The sequence below is a fragment of the Propithecus coquereli genome, unplaced genomic scaffold (assembly GCF_000956105.1).
Source record: "Propithecus coquereli isolate 6110/MARCELLA unplaced genomic scaffold, Pcoq_1.0 Scaffold507, whole genome shotgun sequence".
NCBI lineage: Eukaryota > Metazoa > Chordata > Mammalia > Primates > Indriidae > Propithecus > Propithecus coquereli.
The window spans coordinates 1461935-1477888 of record NW_012150919.1 but is presented as its reverse complement, the minus strand read 5'-3'; the positions used below and the strand labels follow the sequence as shown (position 1 = coordinate 1477888).

Here is a 15954-nt window from a genome sequence, read left to right as displayed (position 1 = left end):
ATATGGATCAAGTTTATTTAAAGTGAATGCACAGAGATAACGCAGCAAAAAGAAATTTTCCCAATATTAAAACTTGATGATACTTTTTCATTCATCATAAAGAAAATAATCCACCAGTAGTCGTAGCTACTTATTTTTGCTGAGTGTTCTTTGCTTTTCTGCATGCTCCACGATCTTTTCTTCCACATAAAGCCCCTTCCGCTTTCGCACCGCGTTCATGTACTTCCGGGCCTGATTCTCAGAGTCGGCCTTTTCCCCAAAGTGCAGGTACTCCTCCTCAGTGGTCGGCACCCAGAAGGGGTCGCTGGGAATGATCTTGTAACAGAAGGTGACAGAGCATGCTAAGTTAGGCAAATGTATTTTAACTTCAAACCTCATCCACTGGGCTCCCCAATTTATACAGTCTTAGCTAATGAAGAATTTAGGCAATGAAGAGTAGAACTTGCTAGGAATAGTAATAAACAAAAATGAAGAACCATGGGAGATATGAGCAAATGGAAGTAGATACAACAAAACTTGTAACATATGTATTATTCTTTGCTTATAGAGCCATTCATAACACTGAGGAAGAAATGGAAGTATTAATTTTTAATGTAATTTTTAAAAACGCTCCTTTTTGCTAAGATATATCTCAGTGTTAATGTCTTTTAGTCAATTTTGCTTTTGTCTCCAACAAAGCCCAACACATGTAAGCGTATTCTCCATTATTCTGAGCTTTTGCTCTAACATTCAGATGGAGTGCCCTCCGCCCTCCGCCGGGGGAGCTGGGCCAGAGACGGGCAGGAGCAGCCTGCTTTCCTCTTTTCTCTGGGCCAGGCCTGCCGCTGCTTTGATGGGGAGGAAAGACAAGTCCAGCGCAAGGCTCACTGGGGAAGTTCTTCTCTGAGGCCATTCTTTGAAAGGAAGGGGGAAGGGCAGAGGTTGAAGAAAAGTTAATCTGAAAGCAAGACTGGGCAGAGGGGCTCAGCCCCTCTTGGGCGGCCAGCAGCCCAGTCACGATGTCCAAAGAGCTGGTAAACTTGGACACGGACCTTCCTGAGCCCCACATCCAAGGCACTGAAGCCAGGACGGGGCAGGGACTGTGCGCATGCTGAGCACCCCCGCTTTCAGGACGGGCAAGACCACTCCTGATGGTTTCCTTCAGGGAGACAAGTCTCGGTGAGCCTGACACTTCCTGGCCTCTCTGCTCCCTTACTCGTGGTTCCCCCCGGGAATCTGACTGGTAAATGTGAGAAGAGGAAACAGACGTGGGTAGCCCGGCCTCCCCTTTTTCCTTTTTCCTGGAAACAAGCTGTCCACAGGAAGCACACAATCTGCTCTGCTCCTCCACGATGTTTACAGAAGCAGAACTTGTCCCTTTGGCAGGAGCCCTTCCCAGTCTAGCCTGATTCCAGACTTCAGAATTAGGATATCCACTTGCCTACAGATAAAGACCACATTCTCTAAGATCAGCTTTATTTGTAAAGATTTTATGTCTTACTTTAAATTTTCTCTTTTTTTAATCTATTGAGGGGAAAAGCTTATTATGTGGGGACAAATCCCAACACTTTTCAATTCAAAATATAAAATGAAAAGAAAAATGTATTTTAACACAGTCACTCTTCAAAACAGAAGAGAAATTCCTATGGACCAAGAAGGGAGAGGTTTTTGGAGGGGGACGGGGGGCCCACAGTAGTAAATGGAGGCGGAAGCCCTGTCCACAGCCCACAGGGAGCCAAGGCAGATGGATCCAGGAGGACCAGGCTCTTCGTGCCCACTGAGGATGGGCCAAAGCCACACACCCCGGGCATGTAGGGCCCAGTGCCACTCACTCTTATCTGCAGTTGGAACATCCACGTCTGCTCAGGGCTGTGGCTAGAAATGCTGTAGACCCTGAGGCAGAAGCAGGCACCTGTGGAGACCAGACCTGGCCTGTGCTGGGTCTGCTGTTCTGCACCACCTGCACCAATGACGGCTCTGCGCCGAGCCAGTGCAAAGGACGAGCTGGAACCACGGCACTGGGGACGGCGGACGGGGCGATGGCTCTGCAGTGCCTATCAGGGAGGCCACCCGTAACAGAGAACATGGAGGAGAAAACTCCCACGAGATGGCCTTGCAAGTAAGAACCACAGAGCACAAAGCCCAGAAGGAAATCCACACCATGCAAGACGGCACCAGACCCACACGAGGGAGAATTCACAATCAAATCAGGACAGGTAACAGAGTAATCTGAAGAACCTTACAGACAGCACTGGTACATTTAAAAATCCTCAAATAAGGCGGGGGCAGATATCATCTATTAAACATTAGACAGTTGTAAAAAAGAAAGAACTAGAAATCCTAGAAAAAACTTAGACATAAAAATAACAAAGAAACTAAGTAGGTAGATTAAATAGAAGACTACTGAGGGGATATTAAGTGAACTAAAAGACAGACTTGATATCCAAAATATATAAAGAACTCTTACAACTCAATAAAAAGACAAAGCCCAACAAAAAATTGGCAAAGGACTTGAATAGACATTTCTCCAAAGAAGATACACAATGGCCACCAAGCAAATGAAAAGATGTTCAATGTGACATCAGGGAAATACGAACCAAACTATAATGAGGTACCACTTCACACCCACTAGGATGGCTATAATAAAAACAATTAAAAAAAAAAAAAGAAAACGAAATGTTGGTGAGGATGCGGAGAAACTGGAAGTCTCACACATTGCTGGTGGGAAGGTAAAATGGTACAGCTACTGTGAAAAAAAGTTTGGGAGCTCCCTTAAAAGTTAAACATAAAATTATTATACTCCTAGGTATACACCCAAAAGAACTGAAAACAGGGACTCAAACAAGTACAGGCACACGTAAGTTTACAGCAGCTTTACTCATAATAGCCAAAGGTAGGAAAGCCCACTGTCGACCAATGGTAAGTGGCCAGACAAGACCGGGTGCCTCACAGGATGGGTACTGCACAGCCATGACCAGGAGTGAAGTACTGGTACACGCTACAGTGCAGGCGTACCTCCAAGGCACGATGCTCAGCGAACCCAGACACAAGGCCACACGTTATATGACTGATTCGCGTGTATGAAATGTCCGACTAGATAACTCCACAGAGACAGAAGGCAGATGGGTGGTTACAAAGGATTGAGGGTAGGCAGCAATGGTGAGAAACTGCTAACGAGTACGAAGTCCTACTCGAGGGCGATGGAAATGTTTCAGAGGTGGGGATGGCAGAACATTGTGAATGTGTCAAATGCAACAGAATTGTTTACTTTAAAATGATTAATTTTGTGTTATATGAATTTCACCTCAATAAATTATTTTTTTATAAAGATAGACTTACAGAAATTTCCAAGAATACAGCACAGAGAGAAACAGATAAAAGAAAGCTGAAAGGAAAGCCAAGAGCCATAAAGCATGTGCGGGATATGTCTAACAGGAGCTCTAAAGTCAGAGAACGGAGAACAGGACGCGAGTCCTGAGCAAGATAATAAGACAATCTGCTCCTTGTGACGCTGGTGAAACGCTGGAGATCCGTGAGCACCCGCCTCTCCTGATGCTCCGTTCTGACCCACCAGACACTACAGAACAGGAGGTGTGAGCCACGACAGTGCTCCTTGCTCCTGAACAAAGGCTGGAACAAAGCAGCCACCTGTGTGCCGGTGCTGAGGCGGACACAGAGAAAGTCGCCGAGGAAAACCCGATCACCTGCAGAAGAAGGAGAGGCAGACCCATGACAGGCTGCGCGTCAACAACAGATGCCACAACAGAAGGAAGCGCTTCAAAGTGCTAAGGAACCTAGGTGTGAGCCTGAAAGTTTTTATCTAGTTAAATAAACCATTATCAGTGAACCAAAAAAGCCTTTGTTAAACACAGGCCAAAAACATACTACTCACAGGTCCTCAACAAAAGAACTGAGAAATATCCCTTTAGCAAAAAGAAAATAATCCCTGAAGGGAAGAGCAGACTGTAAGCAGTGGGAACAGCCAGTAAAGCACAGAGGCGGTACCAGCGGCGAGAGGCGACAGCAAGTCTACAGAAGCAGTGTCTTGAAGTGAGGCCCCAGCTGGAGGCTGGGGGAAAAGGGGAGGAAAGGGAACAAGGTCCAGCCCTGGGGGGAGTGGAGCGGCAGGCAGGGGTGACTGGGTGAAATTCAGACCGAGCCACCGCAGCTAGAACGAGGAGCAGGGAGGAAGCCCAGTTCCGTGGACTTGGCAATCTGAGGGGCTTCTTCTGGGTCAAAGGGAGCAGACTATAATTTTGTGGGCACACAGGTCCCCAGAGGCTCAATTCTGGTTCACTAGCCGCTGGGCCTAGGAAAGCGAGGCTCATGCCAGACCCCTCATCAGCAGAGAACACTAGAACGTCACCACGACACCAGCCAGGCTGAGTCAGTGCAGGCTCAGGGTCCAGGTCTGGGCAGGAGGAGGGCAGGTGGCTGGGGGCTGCCACTCAAAAGCCACCCATCCGGGGTGAGGGGTGGGGGGAGCTACGAAGGGGGAGCACAAGGGAGCCTCGTGGTGATGGATCAATTCTGTATCTTGACTGTGCTAGTTACATAAAACTAAAACTACACGTGATAAAATTTTACAGAACCACCCCCCACACACACATGCATAGACATGTGTGTGCACGAATATGCAGGGCAGAAGCAAGCCTGGATTTTTGTCAGTGTCACTGTGCCACTGCACCAGCCGTAATTGCTCACAACTATTGGTATGGCACTATGGGCCTTCAGCGGAAAACACTCGCGACTGACACAGGACTGTCGTGAAGATGAAAGAAGGTACATGAAAGTCACGCAATACAGCGCCTGGCACATCCCAGTTTTGTCTGGCCCCAAAGCTTGTCCTTTTTCCATGACAGCAGACCGCCATGAAGACTGGATCTACCCAAACATAGATGCCCAATGGCACTAAGTCCAGTGCATGTATCGTGACCGGTGAAGCGTGAAGCTCCGTGTTCTAACAATGTCAGCGTCCTGGCTTGGTGCTGTAGCACAGTTACAAGAGACGCTAATGCTGGGGAGAACGGGTGAAGGGTACACGGGGCCTCCCTGTACATGTTTCTTGATAACTTCCTGTGAATAAAATTATCCCAATTCTTTCAAAAGCCACCATCCACAAGTTAAAACTTTGGGTCAACTGTTGGGAGGAGGAAGTAAAATTCTCAACCTTTGTAAGAAACACAAACTGCTTGAGGAGTTGGTTGCTCTGCTTTGCTGGTGGTGAGGGGGTGAGGGCGGTGATGTTTGCTCCTTGTGCGATGGAACAGGCAAAGAGAATGCAAGGAGGGGAAGAGCCAGGAGTCAGTGCGTAAGCTCAACTCCAGAGAAGGGTGGGGGCAGACACCGAGGCCAACACGAACGTGGTGTGAGAGCTAACAGCGCTGCCTCTGGAGCCAGGCGGTCTCAGCTCAACGCTCCTTCCCTACCCACTTAGCTGTGCAATCCTGGGCAAGTTATTGCAAACCATTCTGTGCCTGGGTTCTCCCATCTGTAAGAGTGGACTGTGAAAAGCCCCAATCTCATACAACCGCATGAGGACTAGACGAGATCATCAGCTGTGGTCGGGAGCCGTGCCTGGGATGCAGGAAGGCACGGCACCACCCTCTCCATCACAGTGCCATGTCAGGAATCTGGGACTCGGGTCACAAGTGCGAGCACACGTCAATGGAAGGGGAAGTCCAGAAGGCAGGTGGGGTGTCCTCCATGTGCTTTCTGTGAAACCATCAGGCTAGGGAGACTGGCAAACAGCCACTCGAGCAGCTGCTGCTGCATTCTGTGGCCCAGCAGATGAATCCCTTGGCTTCCAGTCACCTCTGGGGACCCCGTCCCAGCCCTCTCAATGCTACCATGTGTGAGAGCACAACCAGTGCCCTCAGGTTAAAGGAGGATGATATACTGGACACAAGGAACCAAATGTCATCAGTGGATATGTCTACAAAGTGATTACCAAAATCTCTAAGGGTGTCATTAGCGAAGTATTAGCCAGTTGCTGGGACTCCGCCATATCTAAATTACAATGTATATTGTACTAGGGGTTCCTCTGCGGTCTAATTTAGCAAACTTCTCATTTCCAGAGGGAGAAAATACTTAAAACAGCATCAGTAAATGAGCTAGTAACAGAAAAAGGGAGATAGGAGGAGGAATCATGAAGAAGTGGGATGAGGGAGCCAAAGACCATAAAGTCAGAACTCCGCTATCAGAGATCTATGGTCTTTTGAGGAGGAAGGACCGCCTGGACCCACCGGCCATGTTACACACATACTAGAAATTCTTGTTTGACTCTAAAGAATCCAGCAGTCCCAGTTACTCTAACGATACATCCGGCCCTGTCTCTGGCTGGCTGTGTGGCCCTGAGCAAGGTACATAAGCTTCCCGGGCTCTAGCCTCTACCACTCTTTTGGAGTGAGACTGACCAAGGACCTCTGAATACAAGAATCCTCCCAAGAACTTCCATATACCCACTCATTTAATCCTCAGGGTGAGTCCAACCCGGACCAGCTGGGCAGGAGTGTAGATTCACCTGTGAAGTGAGGCCTCCCTGTGGACTCTGCAAGGTCCTAAGCCCTCTTTTCCTTTTACCTTGGGCCTTCCTGTGGCTTGATCTCAGGAAGATACAAATGACTATTTTTCTTTGAGGGTGGGTGCCCTTAACATACACTTGATAAACGTACGTCAATTGAATAAATTGCTGCATACCTGCCTGGATTGCAGAAAGCTCAGATTATTAAAAAAAAAAACTCTCCCCTTCTTCCTAAGTCCCTGAACTCCTGCACGAGCAGACAGAGAAACTGTAAGCCTCTCAGAAAAATCTGACAAGGTGTCAGAACAGGGGGTTGGGACTGCTGATCCGGAAGTCCCCAGCACTGGTGCACGGATGTACAGGTGCTGAGTGGCCTGGGGTCAGGACAAGGAGGCAGCTGTGGGTAGAGATCTTGTAGCTGGAGGCAGATGGCTGGTACTGGAGATTCCTGAAGTCGGTTGGGTACCACCACCACCTGGCCCTCGAGGCCTGACAGGACTAGACCAGACGAGCCACTTCATGGCAAAGCCCAGCGAGGATGCAGAGGGCACTGGGGGGAGGTAAGGCTCCCTTTTTCCCTCCCCCACGAGCCTTCCCCTAACCAGCTGGAAGACAGACCCATCTTAGAATATAAAGAAGCCACATGTTCTTAGTAGCACCAAGTTGTAGTGGTAAATAAATTTTAAATTCTGTTAAAGCAGAAAGCAACAAATTGTAGAGAGAGAAATGAATGAAGTGCTAGGTGGGAGACGCCACACTCAGATTGGCTAATTTAGGGCCAGAGTCTTTTTTTGAAAAATAGAAGACTAAAGAGTGAAGACTTCTGAGGTTGGCTCAGTTTGCCTCCTAGAGGCCCCCGGAGCACTGTTTGCACTCACCCACGTCTGCCCCGGGGATTCTTTTGGCCACCTGGCTCCAGACCACTCCGCCCTGCGTGCTCGGCTGCGCACGCGTCCTGTGTCTACGCCAAGCAGGTGCTCTACTTTCACCTTCACTACTCTCATCTCTGTGGGACATCCTGAAGCCACCTGCCGCAACATGCCAAACGCACCCTAAGAACAGGGGACACAATTAGGCATCTACCCAAAAGAGCACAAGACATTCTACGATAAAGACATCTGCACTCGAATGTTTATGGCAGCACGATTCACTATTGCAAGAATGTGGAAACAACCCAAGTGCCCGTCAATCCAAGAGTGGATTATTAAAATTTGGTATATGTTTACAATGGAATATTACTCAAACATAAGAAACGACAGTGATATAGCACCTCTTATACTTTCTTGGATTAAACTTAAGCCCATTATCCAAAATGAGGCACCACAAGAGCAGAACGGGATCCATTTGTACTCGCCATCAAATTGGTACTAACTGATCAACACTAGGGTGATCACATGGCAGAAACACTCTCTAGGGATTAGGGGGATGGGGGGGCAAATCTACAACTAAAGGACACGGGGAGCACTAAAGGGAGGGAAGGCCATGCCTTTAACCTGCATTTGGGTGAGGCAAAGACATAAAGTGTAACTATAATGTTTGTACTCTCACAAAACCCTGGAATAATTAAAAAAAAAAAAAAAAAGAACAGGGGACACAGAGTAGCCCCTGACTGCTCGAGGCTAGTTTTGAATTTCCTCAGTGGAACAAAGGTGAGCACCCCCATGGTTGTCCCCTCGGTGCTCTGCAGAGGGTCCCTCCAGGCCACCAAGAGGGGCTTGCTATCAGATTGAAGGAAAAGGTGCCTTCTTCTCACTGGCTCACCCAGAATCCATCTGCCTAGAGTGAGAACGCATTTTCAAGACTCGATAGACTGAGGGTCTGCGTCTTCTAATTCACAGGAAGGCACCCAAGTGCAATGCCCTAAGCATTTGAAAAAAAAAAAAAAAGTCTAGAAAGAAAGTTTTAGGCACTTCATTTTAATTTTTCGCCCAATTTTCACTATGATTATGGCTGGCAGGTGGGAAACACCATGTCCAAAATAAACTTCTCCAGCGCTACTGTAATTACTTCTTCCTTACCCCGCATGAACTTTACCCACCCCTCAGGGTACTCTCAGTATTAAATGGCAAATCTTGAGGTTATGCTGACATACGTGTACAACAGCACTGGCTGGTGATATTTTTCTTTCTGTGCCTGTTATTAGCTCCTTTTCTTCCTTTTTCATAGAGGGGTAAAACATAGAAAGAGAAATTATGAGATTGCTGACTTCAAAGGTTTCTTCATGGAAAAATGCCTGTAATTTTATTTTCTCTATTTTTGAAGCACTTTCTCTCAAAAGCTCTTGATTGTAAATTATATGGTGTAGTAGAATACAAATGAAAAAAAGTGTCTTGGAGTGAGAAGGCAGATCTCAACAACTGTGTTATTTCTAAACCTAACTATGGGGGGGAAAACCAAGACAGCCAAGAAATATCAGATCAATGACATTTAATTATAATGTAGTTTTCAAGACTTTCAAAGATTTGAAGCTTTTGGGAATAGGACCATGACAGGTGGCAAGGATATGACAGAAGGATGGTACAAAACTGGAGCAAAACTTCTCTTGGCAACATTTCTCTCTAAAATTATTTAAGAGCCTGATTTTTAATAATAAGCTATAGCTAAATCAGAAACTGATATTTTTTAAAAACTATTAAGCGTATAAGATCAATTTTTAGCCTTTTAAAAAAAATTATGAGATAAAGTAGATTGAAAACCACCAAGACTTTCACGTAATCAAAACTGCCTTACTTGATAAAACTTTGCTGTTTTTATACTAGTCCCTAAATATCTATTTTCCCCTTCTCTTTGGTAAGAGTTATCTTAGGTGGGCATATGGCCAGCTCGGTTCAGGGGACATAGACACGCTTTTTCTAACACGCTTTTTCTATAAAGAGCCAGATAGTACATATTTTCGACTTGCAGGCCATATGAGCTCTGTTGCAGCTATTTAACTCTGCTTGAAAGGAGCCATAGAAAATGCACGAATGATTGGATGTTTGCTTGTATTCCAATAAAATTTTATTTAACAAAGCAGGTAACGGGCCATAGTTTGCTGACTTCTGACTTAGTTAAAAAATTACATTTCTCAGCCACCTTGTTAGGAAGGGCCTTGTTAGATGTGGTCATATGATTGGTTCTGGGCAAGGGATGAGGATGGAGTGATGTGTGCAAGATCTGGTTTGTGTTCTCAGAGGAAAGGAGTATGCCCTACTCTTCCTCATCCCTACTCTTACCGCTGGAATGGAGATGTGATGGTGGGAGTTGGAGCAGCTACTCTGGATGACCAGTGGAAGCCAAGCGTGGAGAAAGGCAGTGACCCTGGGCTCCCACCACAGTGAGCCACGTATCAGCCCTGGACTGCCTCCCCAGACTCAAAACAGAAATCATCTCTGCCTCATTTGAGCCACTATATTTTGGGATCCCTTTGTTAGAGCAGTCTTACCTGCTTCCTAATTAACATATGTGCCAATTAGGAAATGGGGGGAACTTTATAGATTTTTTAAAAGATATACTTTGTAAAATCACTTTCAAGGACAAGACTGATGGCAGGGACTGGTGGCTCATGCCTGTAATCCCAGTGCTTTGGGAGGGTGGGGGGGAGGATTGCTTGAGTCCAGGAGTTCAAGATCAGCCTAGGCAACATAGCGAGACCCTGTCTCTACAAAAAATAAAAAAATTAGCCAGGCGTGGTGGCATGTGACTGTAGTCCTAGCTATTTTGGAGGATGAGGGAGGAGGACTGCTTGAGCCCAGGAGTTTGAGGCTGCAGTGAGCTGTGATCATGCCACTGCACTCTAGCCTGGGAGACAGAGCGAGATTCTGTCTCTTAAAACAAAACAAACCGGACTGTAAAATGATGAGATTTTAAAACAAAAAATAGAATATGTGAATTCAAATGCATCACTCCTCCAATAATGATGCCATTACAACAGCTCTGAATGCCTATTTTGCATCTGCATTTACAGATAATCCCAGTGATTACTTAACCTACACCCTCTTTGTTCTGATCAAACATACCGTAACCCAGTTTTCTGCACAAATGTTGATCAAGGCCATCTTCATGAGATGGATGACTTGTCATCTCTAAGATATTCAGAAGCATAAGCTGCAAGTTCTGAAGGCAGTTTTCAGCAAGGGCAGCACCAATAAAGAAAGTATTTTGCCTCTCAAGGTCATTAAGTTGAAGTGGAATAAATCTCTCTCCAGTTCTAAATATCATTTAGCCACACTGCTCTGTAATCACACCTCTGGTCACTAAACCCTGTGATAGAGGACTCTGTAATCACGTTTATCATTAGAAACATCAGTAATATATTTACACTACACACACAGTTCCTATTCTTCAGGTGATGTCTTTTTGACCCATCCCTTGTATTTCTTATTGATTTGTGTTCTTATGTAAAGGTTGAGTACCAAAACTCAAAACCTAAGCTAAAAAGCTAGAATTTGGGATAAATGAGAAATAACTACCCATAAGCTTGAGGATTAACAAATAAATGTTCTGAAGCTAACGTTTTCTACATAATGAAATGTGGCAATGATATCTATTCAGATGTAATAAGCCAATAAAACCATCAAAACATCATTTAGTTTTTAGACAAAGATGCAAAATTCAAGAAAAAAATCACAGTAAATCACTGTTAAAATGTAGAGTTTGTACTGACCAAAAAGTAAAAAAGACCTAAATCAGAGCATTAACCTGGGTTCTATCAAGCATTAAGAATGCACAACTTTCTTTTGAGGAAAAGCAGACACAGTTGAGTGCTTTGGACTAGCAACTTCACTTGCATCAATTTAGACAATACGAATTTGCTGAATTAAAATCAAATATGTCCTGTCCAAAGTCAGTTTTTCTAGAGTGTTACCCTTTTTTACTTCACTGATTCACTTGATTACAAATTTCATTTTAAAAATAAAGTTCTCCCTCAAGTATTCTCATTCTCCATTATCATTTACATTTAAATTCCTCATTTAAAGTGTTCTAGAGAAAGGGACCCATCAGGCTAAAGAGAGTGAGAGAAATAAGAACAACTTAGCACTGGACCTAAACCGTGAGTTTTGTTGAAACAGAGCTGCAGCAAAAAGCCCTGGATTATTTTTGTGAAGCCTGGTGCAACGCCACAGTGCTGGCAGCAAGCCAAAGTGAGCACGGCGGCCACTTGGAGAACCACAAACAGGAAGACAGTCTCCACACCAGCGAGCGCTGGTCAGGCACGATGTCAGGCACTAGGTTACGTGTTTGACACAGCTTATCTGAAGGCTGAAAACGCGCAGAGTGGTTCCACAATTTGTCCAATAAGTGGCAGAATCACTATTTGAAACTAGGACTATCTGACTCCAACGTCAATGCTTCTTCCACTAAACTACAAACCTCCATGGTAAAAGTGGGTAATGTGAAGTTATTTAGACTCCCTGTAAACAGTAACAACAAAAACCACTTTCTTGAAAAAAACCTTTCCACTTAGATCCTTTAGTTTAAAAATTCTATTCCTGACCTTAGGCTTTTTCTCGAAACAAAAACTTTCTCGCCGAGTTTTCTCATGTGGCACCCTCTAACTGGATGTCCTTTTTAGCTGGTTAACATCCACCTTTCCTTTAAGGATCTGTTCCAGAAGGCTGACCTGACCTCACCTTCGCCTCCTGTTACTATTTTTTCCTCTACCTTAAAGGACTTAAAAATTTAAGTGTTCACGATCTTTCACAAATTGTTCACAATGTGCATCTGTTAGGTTGTCCTTTTGGTTACAGGTAAGGTTTGCCTTTTCACCTACATTTACCCACACTGACAGTGAAGTGTTCTGATGAGCCTTTCATTCCGTTCTCACTCTCCAACACGTGAAAGGGACAGAAACCTTGAATTTCCATAATGGTAACTGAAGAATATATAATAATGATAACTTAAAGCTACGCTTTGCAATAAGCATAACTGCTCCCCTCTAAATGCCGTGGGTATTTTTTTCCCCAGAAGAGGAGGTCCTTGAAATTTCCCTTTCAAAAGGTCTGTGAATTTCCTTTAAAAATCTAAAATACATATTTAGAGGGGGAAAAAAAGGATTAAGTTTTCTGCATCTTAAACTTTACACAAAATAAAAAGAACTCGCATGAGACAGAGAGAGAGAGAGAGAGAGGGAGGGAGGGAGGGAGAGAGAGAGAGAGTGTGAGTGAGTGTGTGTGTGTGTGTATTATAAGCCACATGTGATCTCAGGATCATTCGATCTGGATGAAAAAAGTCATTTGCTTTCTCCCGTCCATTTGACTGAGCTGAGCCACAGGAAGGCCAAAGGCCATGATCAACTTTGTTTGCTGCTCTTGGCCAGTTCTGCAGACAGCATGTTCACAGAGAAGAGGAACGGGGACTTGGACTCTTACCTCCCAGTGGCTGAACACCAGCTGTGGGCTGGCCAGGCCACTCGTCCTCTTCCTGATTTCATCAGCAAAACCAAAGCTTTCAGCAACAGGCAGCACAGCCTTGATGATGAACATGTCTGTCCCTTCTTTCATTTCTTCTTGAAGCACTCGACCTTCTCTCTTTGACAAGACAGCATAGACTCGACCTGCAAAGCCATAAACCTTCTAAATTTGTTGACCAGTCACATGGCTTGAACCACACAAAGATACGATTACGTATGTACTCTGTAACAATCCACTAATGATTAAATTCATTCTCAGTAATTTTGGTTCACAAAAGCATGGAAAATTTAAATGTCTATTTAAAGAATAAAGCATGATAATTACAGAAAAATTAGAAACAAAAGATAACAAACTGCATTACCCAAAGACAATCCCCATAACATAGCATGAGACTCAGGAGACTTGTAAAATAATCTTTCAATACAATTTCACCTATGAGCTGTCTTTAGGTTTGAAATCCAACGAAATGAGTGTGACTGGGTTTTGTAAATATTAAAATATTTTAATAATTATGGGACACAATTAATGTGACAATTATAATTATGATGACACAGGCTATTTGGGCCTAGTAAGCAGCAACTGGCACAATGGCAGTTTTACACTAAAAATTAAAACCACACATATATAAATGTTTGCTCATATTTTCCTTAAACTGATTATATTTAAGTGGCATGAATATTAAGAGTTTTATTTTGCTGAAAACTGATAGTGTTTGGAATCTTTAATGTCTGGTAATAATTTCTAGTGTCACATCGCCAGAATTCTACCAAATTCTCTTGGCTGACACTTTTACTTCGTCTTTAGGCACAATTCTGCCTCACACTCGGGAGGACACATGTTCCTCTCTGACTGGCGCTCTGTTTGAGTGCCTCTGGGTGCTCAAAGTATCATTCCAAATAGTGAGCAGAGTAGACCCTGCAAAGAACAGAGATAAACTGAAAATGACACACGATCATGAAGAACTTGCTACAGCTAGCAGACACTCTCTAAAGCCTCCTCTTCCATCCAGCGCTTAAAAAATAATTTTCATTACATAAGTGATCTACCCATATATTAACCTTAAAAACGTACAACACTGTAGTTAAGCAGAGCTACAATAACCTATAAACACCACATGGAGTCCTGGGCCGTTCTCCCCTCAGTGACAAGGCAGTAAGTCTGGTATGCATCCACCCACTCATCTTTATGTATTTATTTTTTAAACTAGGAACTGAGGACACAAAGCAAAGTGGTCTGACTCCTAAACTTTTCTCTCTGATTCACATTTCCCCCTGGTTGTGGTCATCCGGAAGGATAAAGGAAAACAAATGGTAGAAATCCCTTTTTTCCTGTTATAGGGTTTTAGGAAAAAAAAAAAACAACCCTAACAATTCTGATGGGCCATGACCATCTGTAGATTTAGCTTAAAAACAGATTAAAAATTCCATTAGTGATAAAAGGCACCACCTTCACCCCGTCTACTTCCCTGCTAGCTACCACACCCGCGCCCTCCCTGCCTCCCGCCTTTCTTCCATCGCTAGCTTCTCATCTCCTCACTATGTGCTCTTTCTTTAACGTCTTAGGCTTTCCTGGTTGCCCCAGGAAACTGCTTCCTTGAAATCACATAATAATTTTCATATTCCTCACCTAAATGCCCTTTTCTCAGTCCTCATTCTCCATGATTTCTCTGTGGTACTTGAGGCTACTGAGCAATACCTTCTCTACCAACTCTCTCCAATCTTAGAATCACCACGTTCTACCACAGTAGTTTGTTTAAATTCTGCTTTTATCTTCTAAAACTCGGGTCCTCCCAGGGCAGCCCGTTCTATGTTTGGACAGCTGCTGGCAACTAGACAGTTCTCCAGCCCCAGATCTGTTCCCCTGAAGTTTCTAACCATCAGTCCTAGTTTTTATCATAGGGGACAAGTTTAATTCCTCTCCCACAGATCAGCCTTTAACCTATTTCGAGACAACTATTTTGCCTTCTCTGTTCCAGGGCAATCTTTCTGTGGCGTGACCTGCACTTCCTGTTCTACCTTGGCCACTGTCCTACTTGACTACTACGATTTATTTCCACCTCTCTTGGTATGTGGTGCCCAGAAATGAAAAAAATACTTGAGGTACAGTCTGAAAAGCTCTGAGAGGAGTAAAGAGCAGAACGACTATTCCCTTCTTTAGTGATCCCCTTTAGGCTATGTATTATTTGCCTGAGATACATAGGGGAAAAAATCTTACCATAATAACTAGTGTGTGTGAACAAGTAATCCTCGCTACTTCATTCTAGAAGTTTTAAGGTGGTCTATGGAAGCGAATACACAACAACAGAGGTAAAAAGGAATGAGGAAAGTGGGGCAGGCGGACTGCGAGTGGAGGGCCAGTAGGGACGAGCCGCCGAACTGCCGCTGCAGAGCCAGCAGCCCTCCCCTTCATGGGTCACGCCAGCAGGCTTGGATCGACAATTATAACTGAAACTGAATGCACTTAATTATGCAATTTTGATCCATTCAATTTTAGTTCCACTAAAACCACATCTTAAAACTGCGACATAGTGAAGGACCACCCAACAAAGGAAAATACTACGATAAAACCTTCCAAATACACTTGGCTGTCACAACAGGTGTGTCCAATGCTTGGATGCATGTGGGGACCCCTAAAACTGAGAAACTAACGTAGCCACACCAATGAGAATTTCTGATCATGTGGTCCTGACTGCAAATACTTCGATACCCCTTCCACTGGATAGCTATTCCATCGCCGCATCTTGGTCACTTTTTTCTTCACTCACTTCAAGAAAGATCCAAATGCCCTACTGCATGAAAGGCACCAGGGAAGAGGAACTTATCAGGAAAAAACAGCTACAAAAAGATTACTCAATTGAAACAATTTTTATCGGGGCTCAGTCTTAAGGACTACACTATAAACATCTCAGCCTGTATTCAAGGCCCTCTGAGACCGGGCACCTCACTCCTATACCACTTCCGTTCCTGTGATGCCAGCGCACAGGACCTGTGCTCTAAACCTGCAGTCCCCAACCCCTTGGGCCCTGTTAGGGACCAGTCCACAGAGCTTCGTTCACCCCCC

At 44.5% G+C, this 15954-nt stretch overlaps 1 protein-coding gene across 1 annotated transcript in view; it reads right to left on the bottom strand.

Moving 5' to 3' along the window:
* LOC105820116 (elongation factor Tu GTP-binding domain-containing protein 1-like) overlaps positions 1-15954 on the bottom strand; it is a 23873-nt gene continuing 7919 nt past the window's right edge. Inside the window, exons 2-3 of the mRNA XM_012656537.1 lie at positions 12853-13037; positions 1-315 (exon numbers count right to left, since the gene is read on the bottom strand). Of these exons, the coding sequence (XP_012511991.1) occupies positions 127-315; positions 12853-13037 (374 nt within the window). The 3' untranslated portion in view covers positions 1-126. The remainder of the gene's footprint in view (positions 316-12852; positions 13038-15954) is intronic.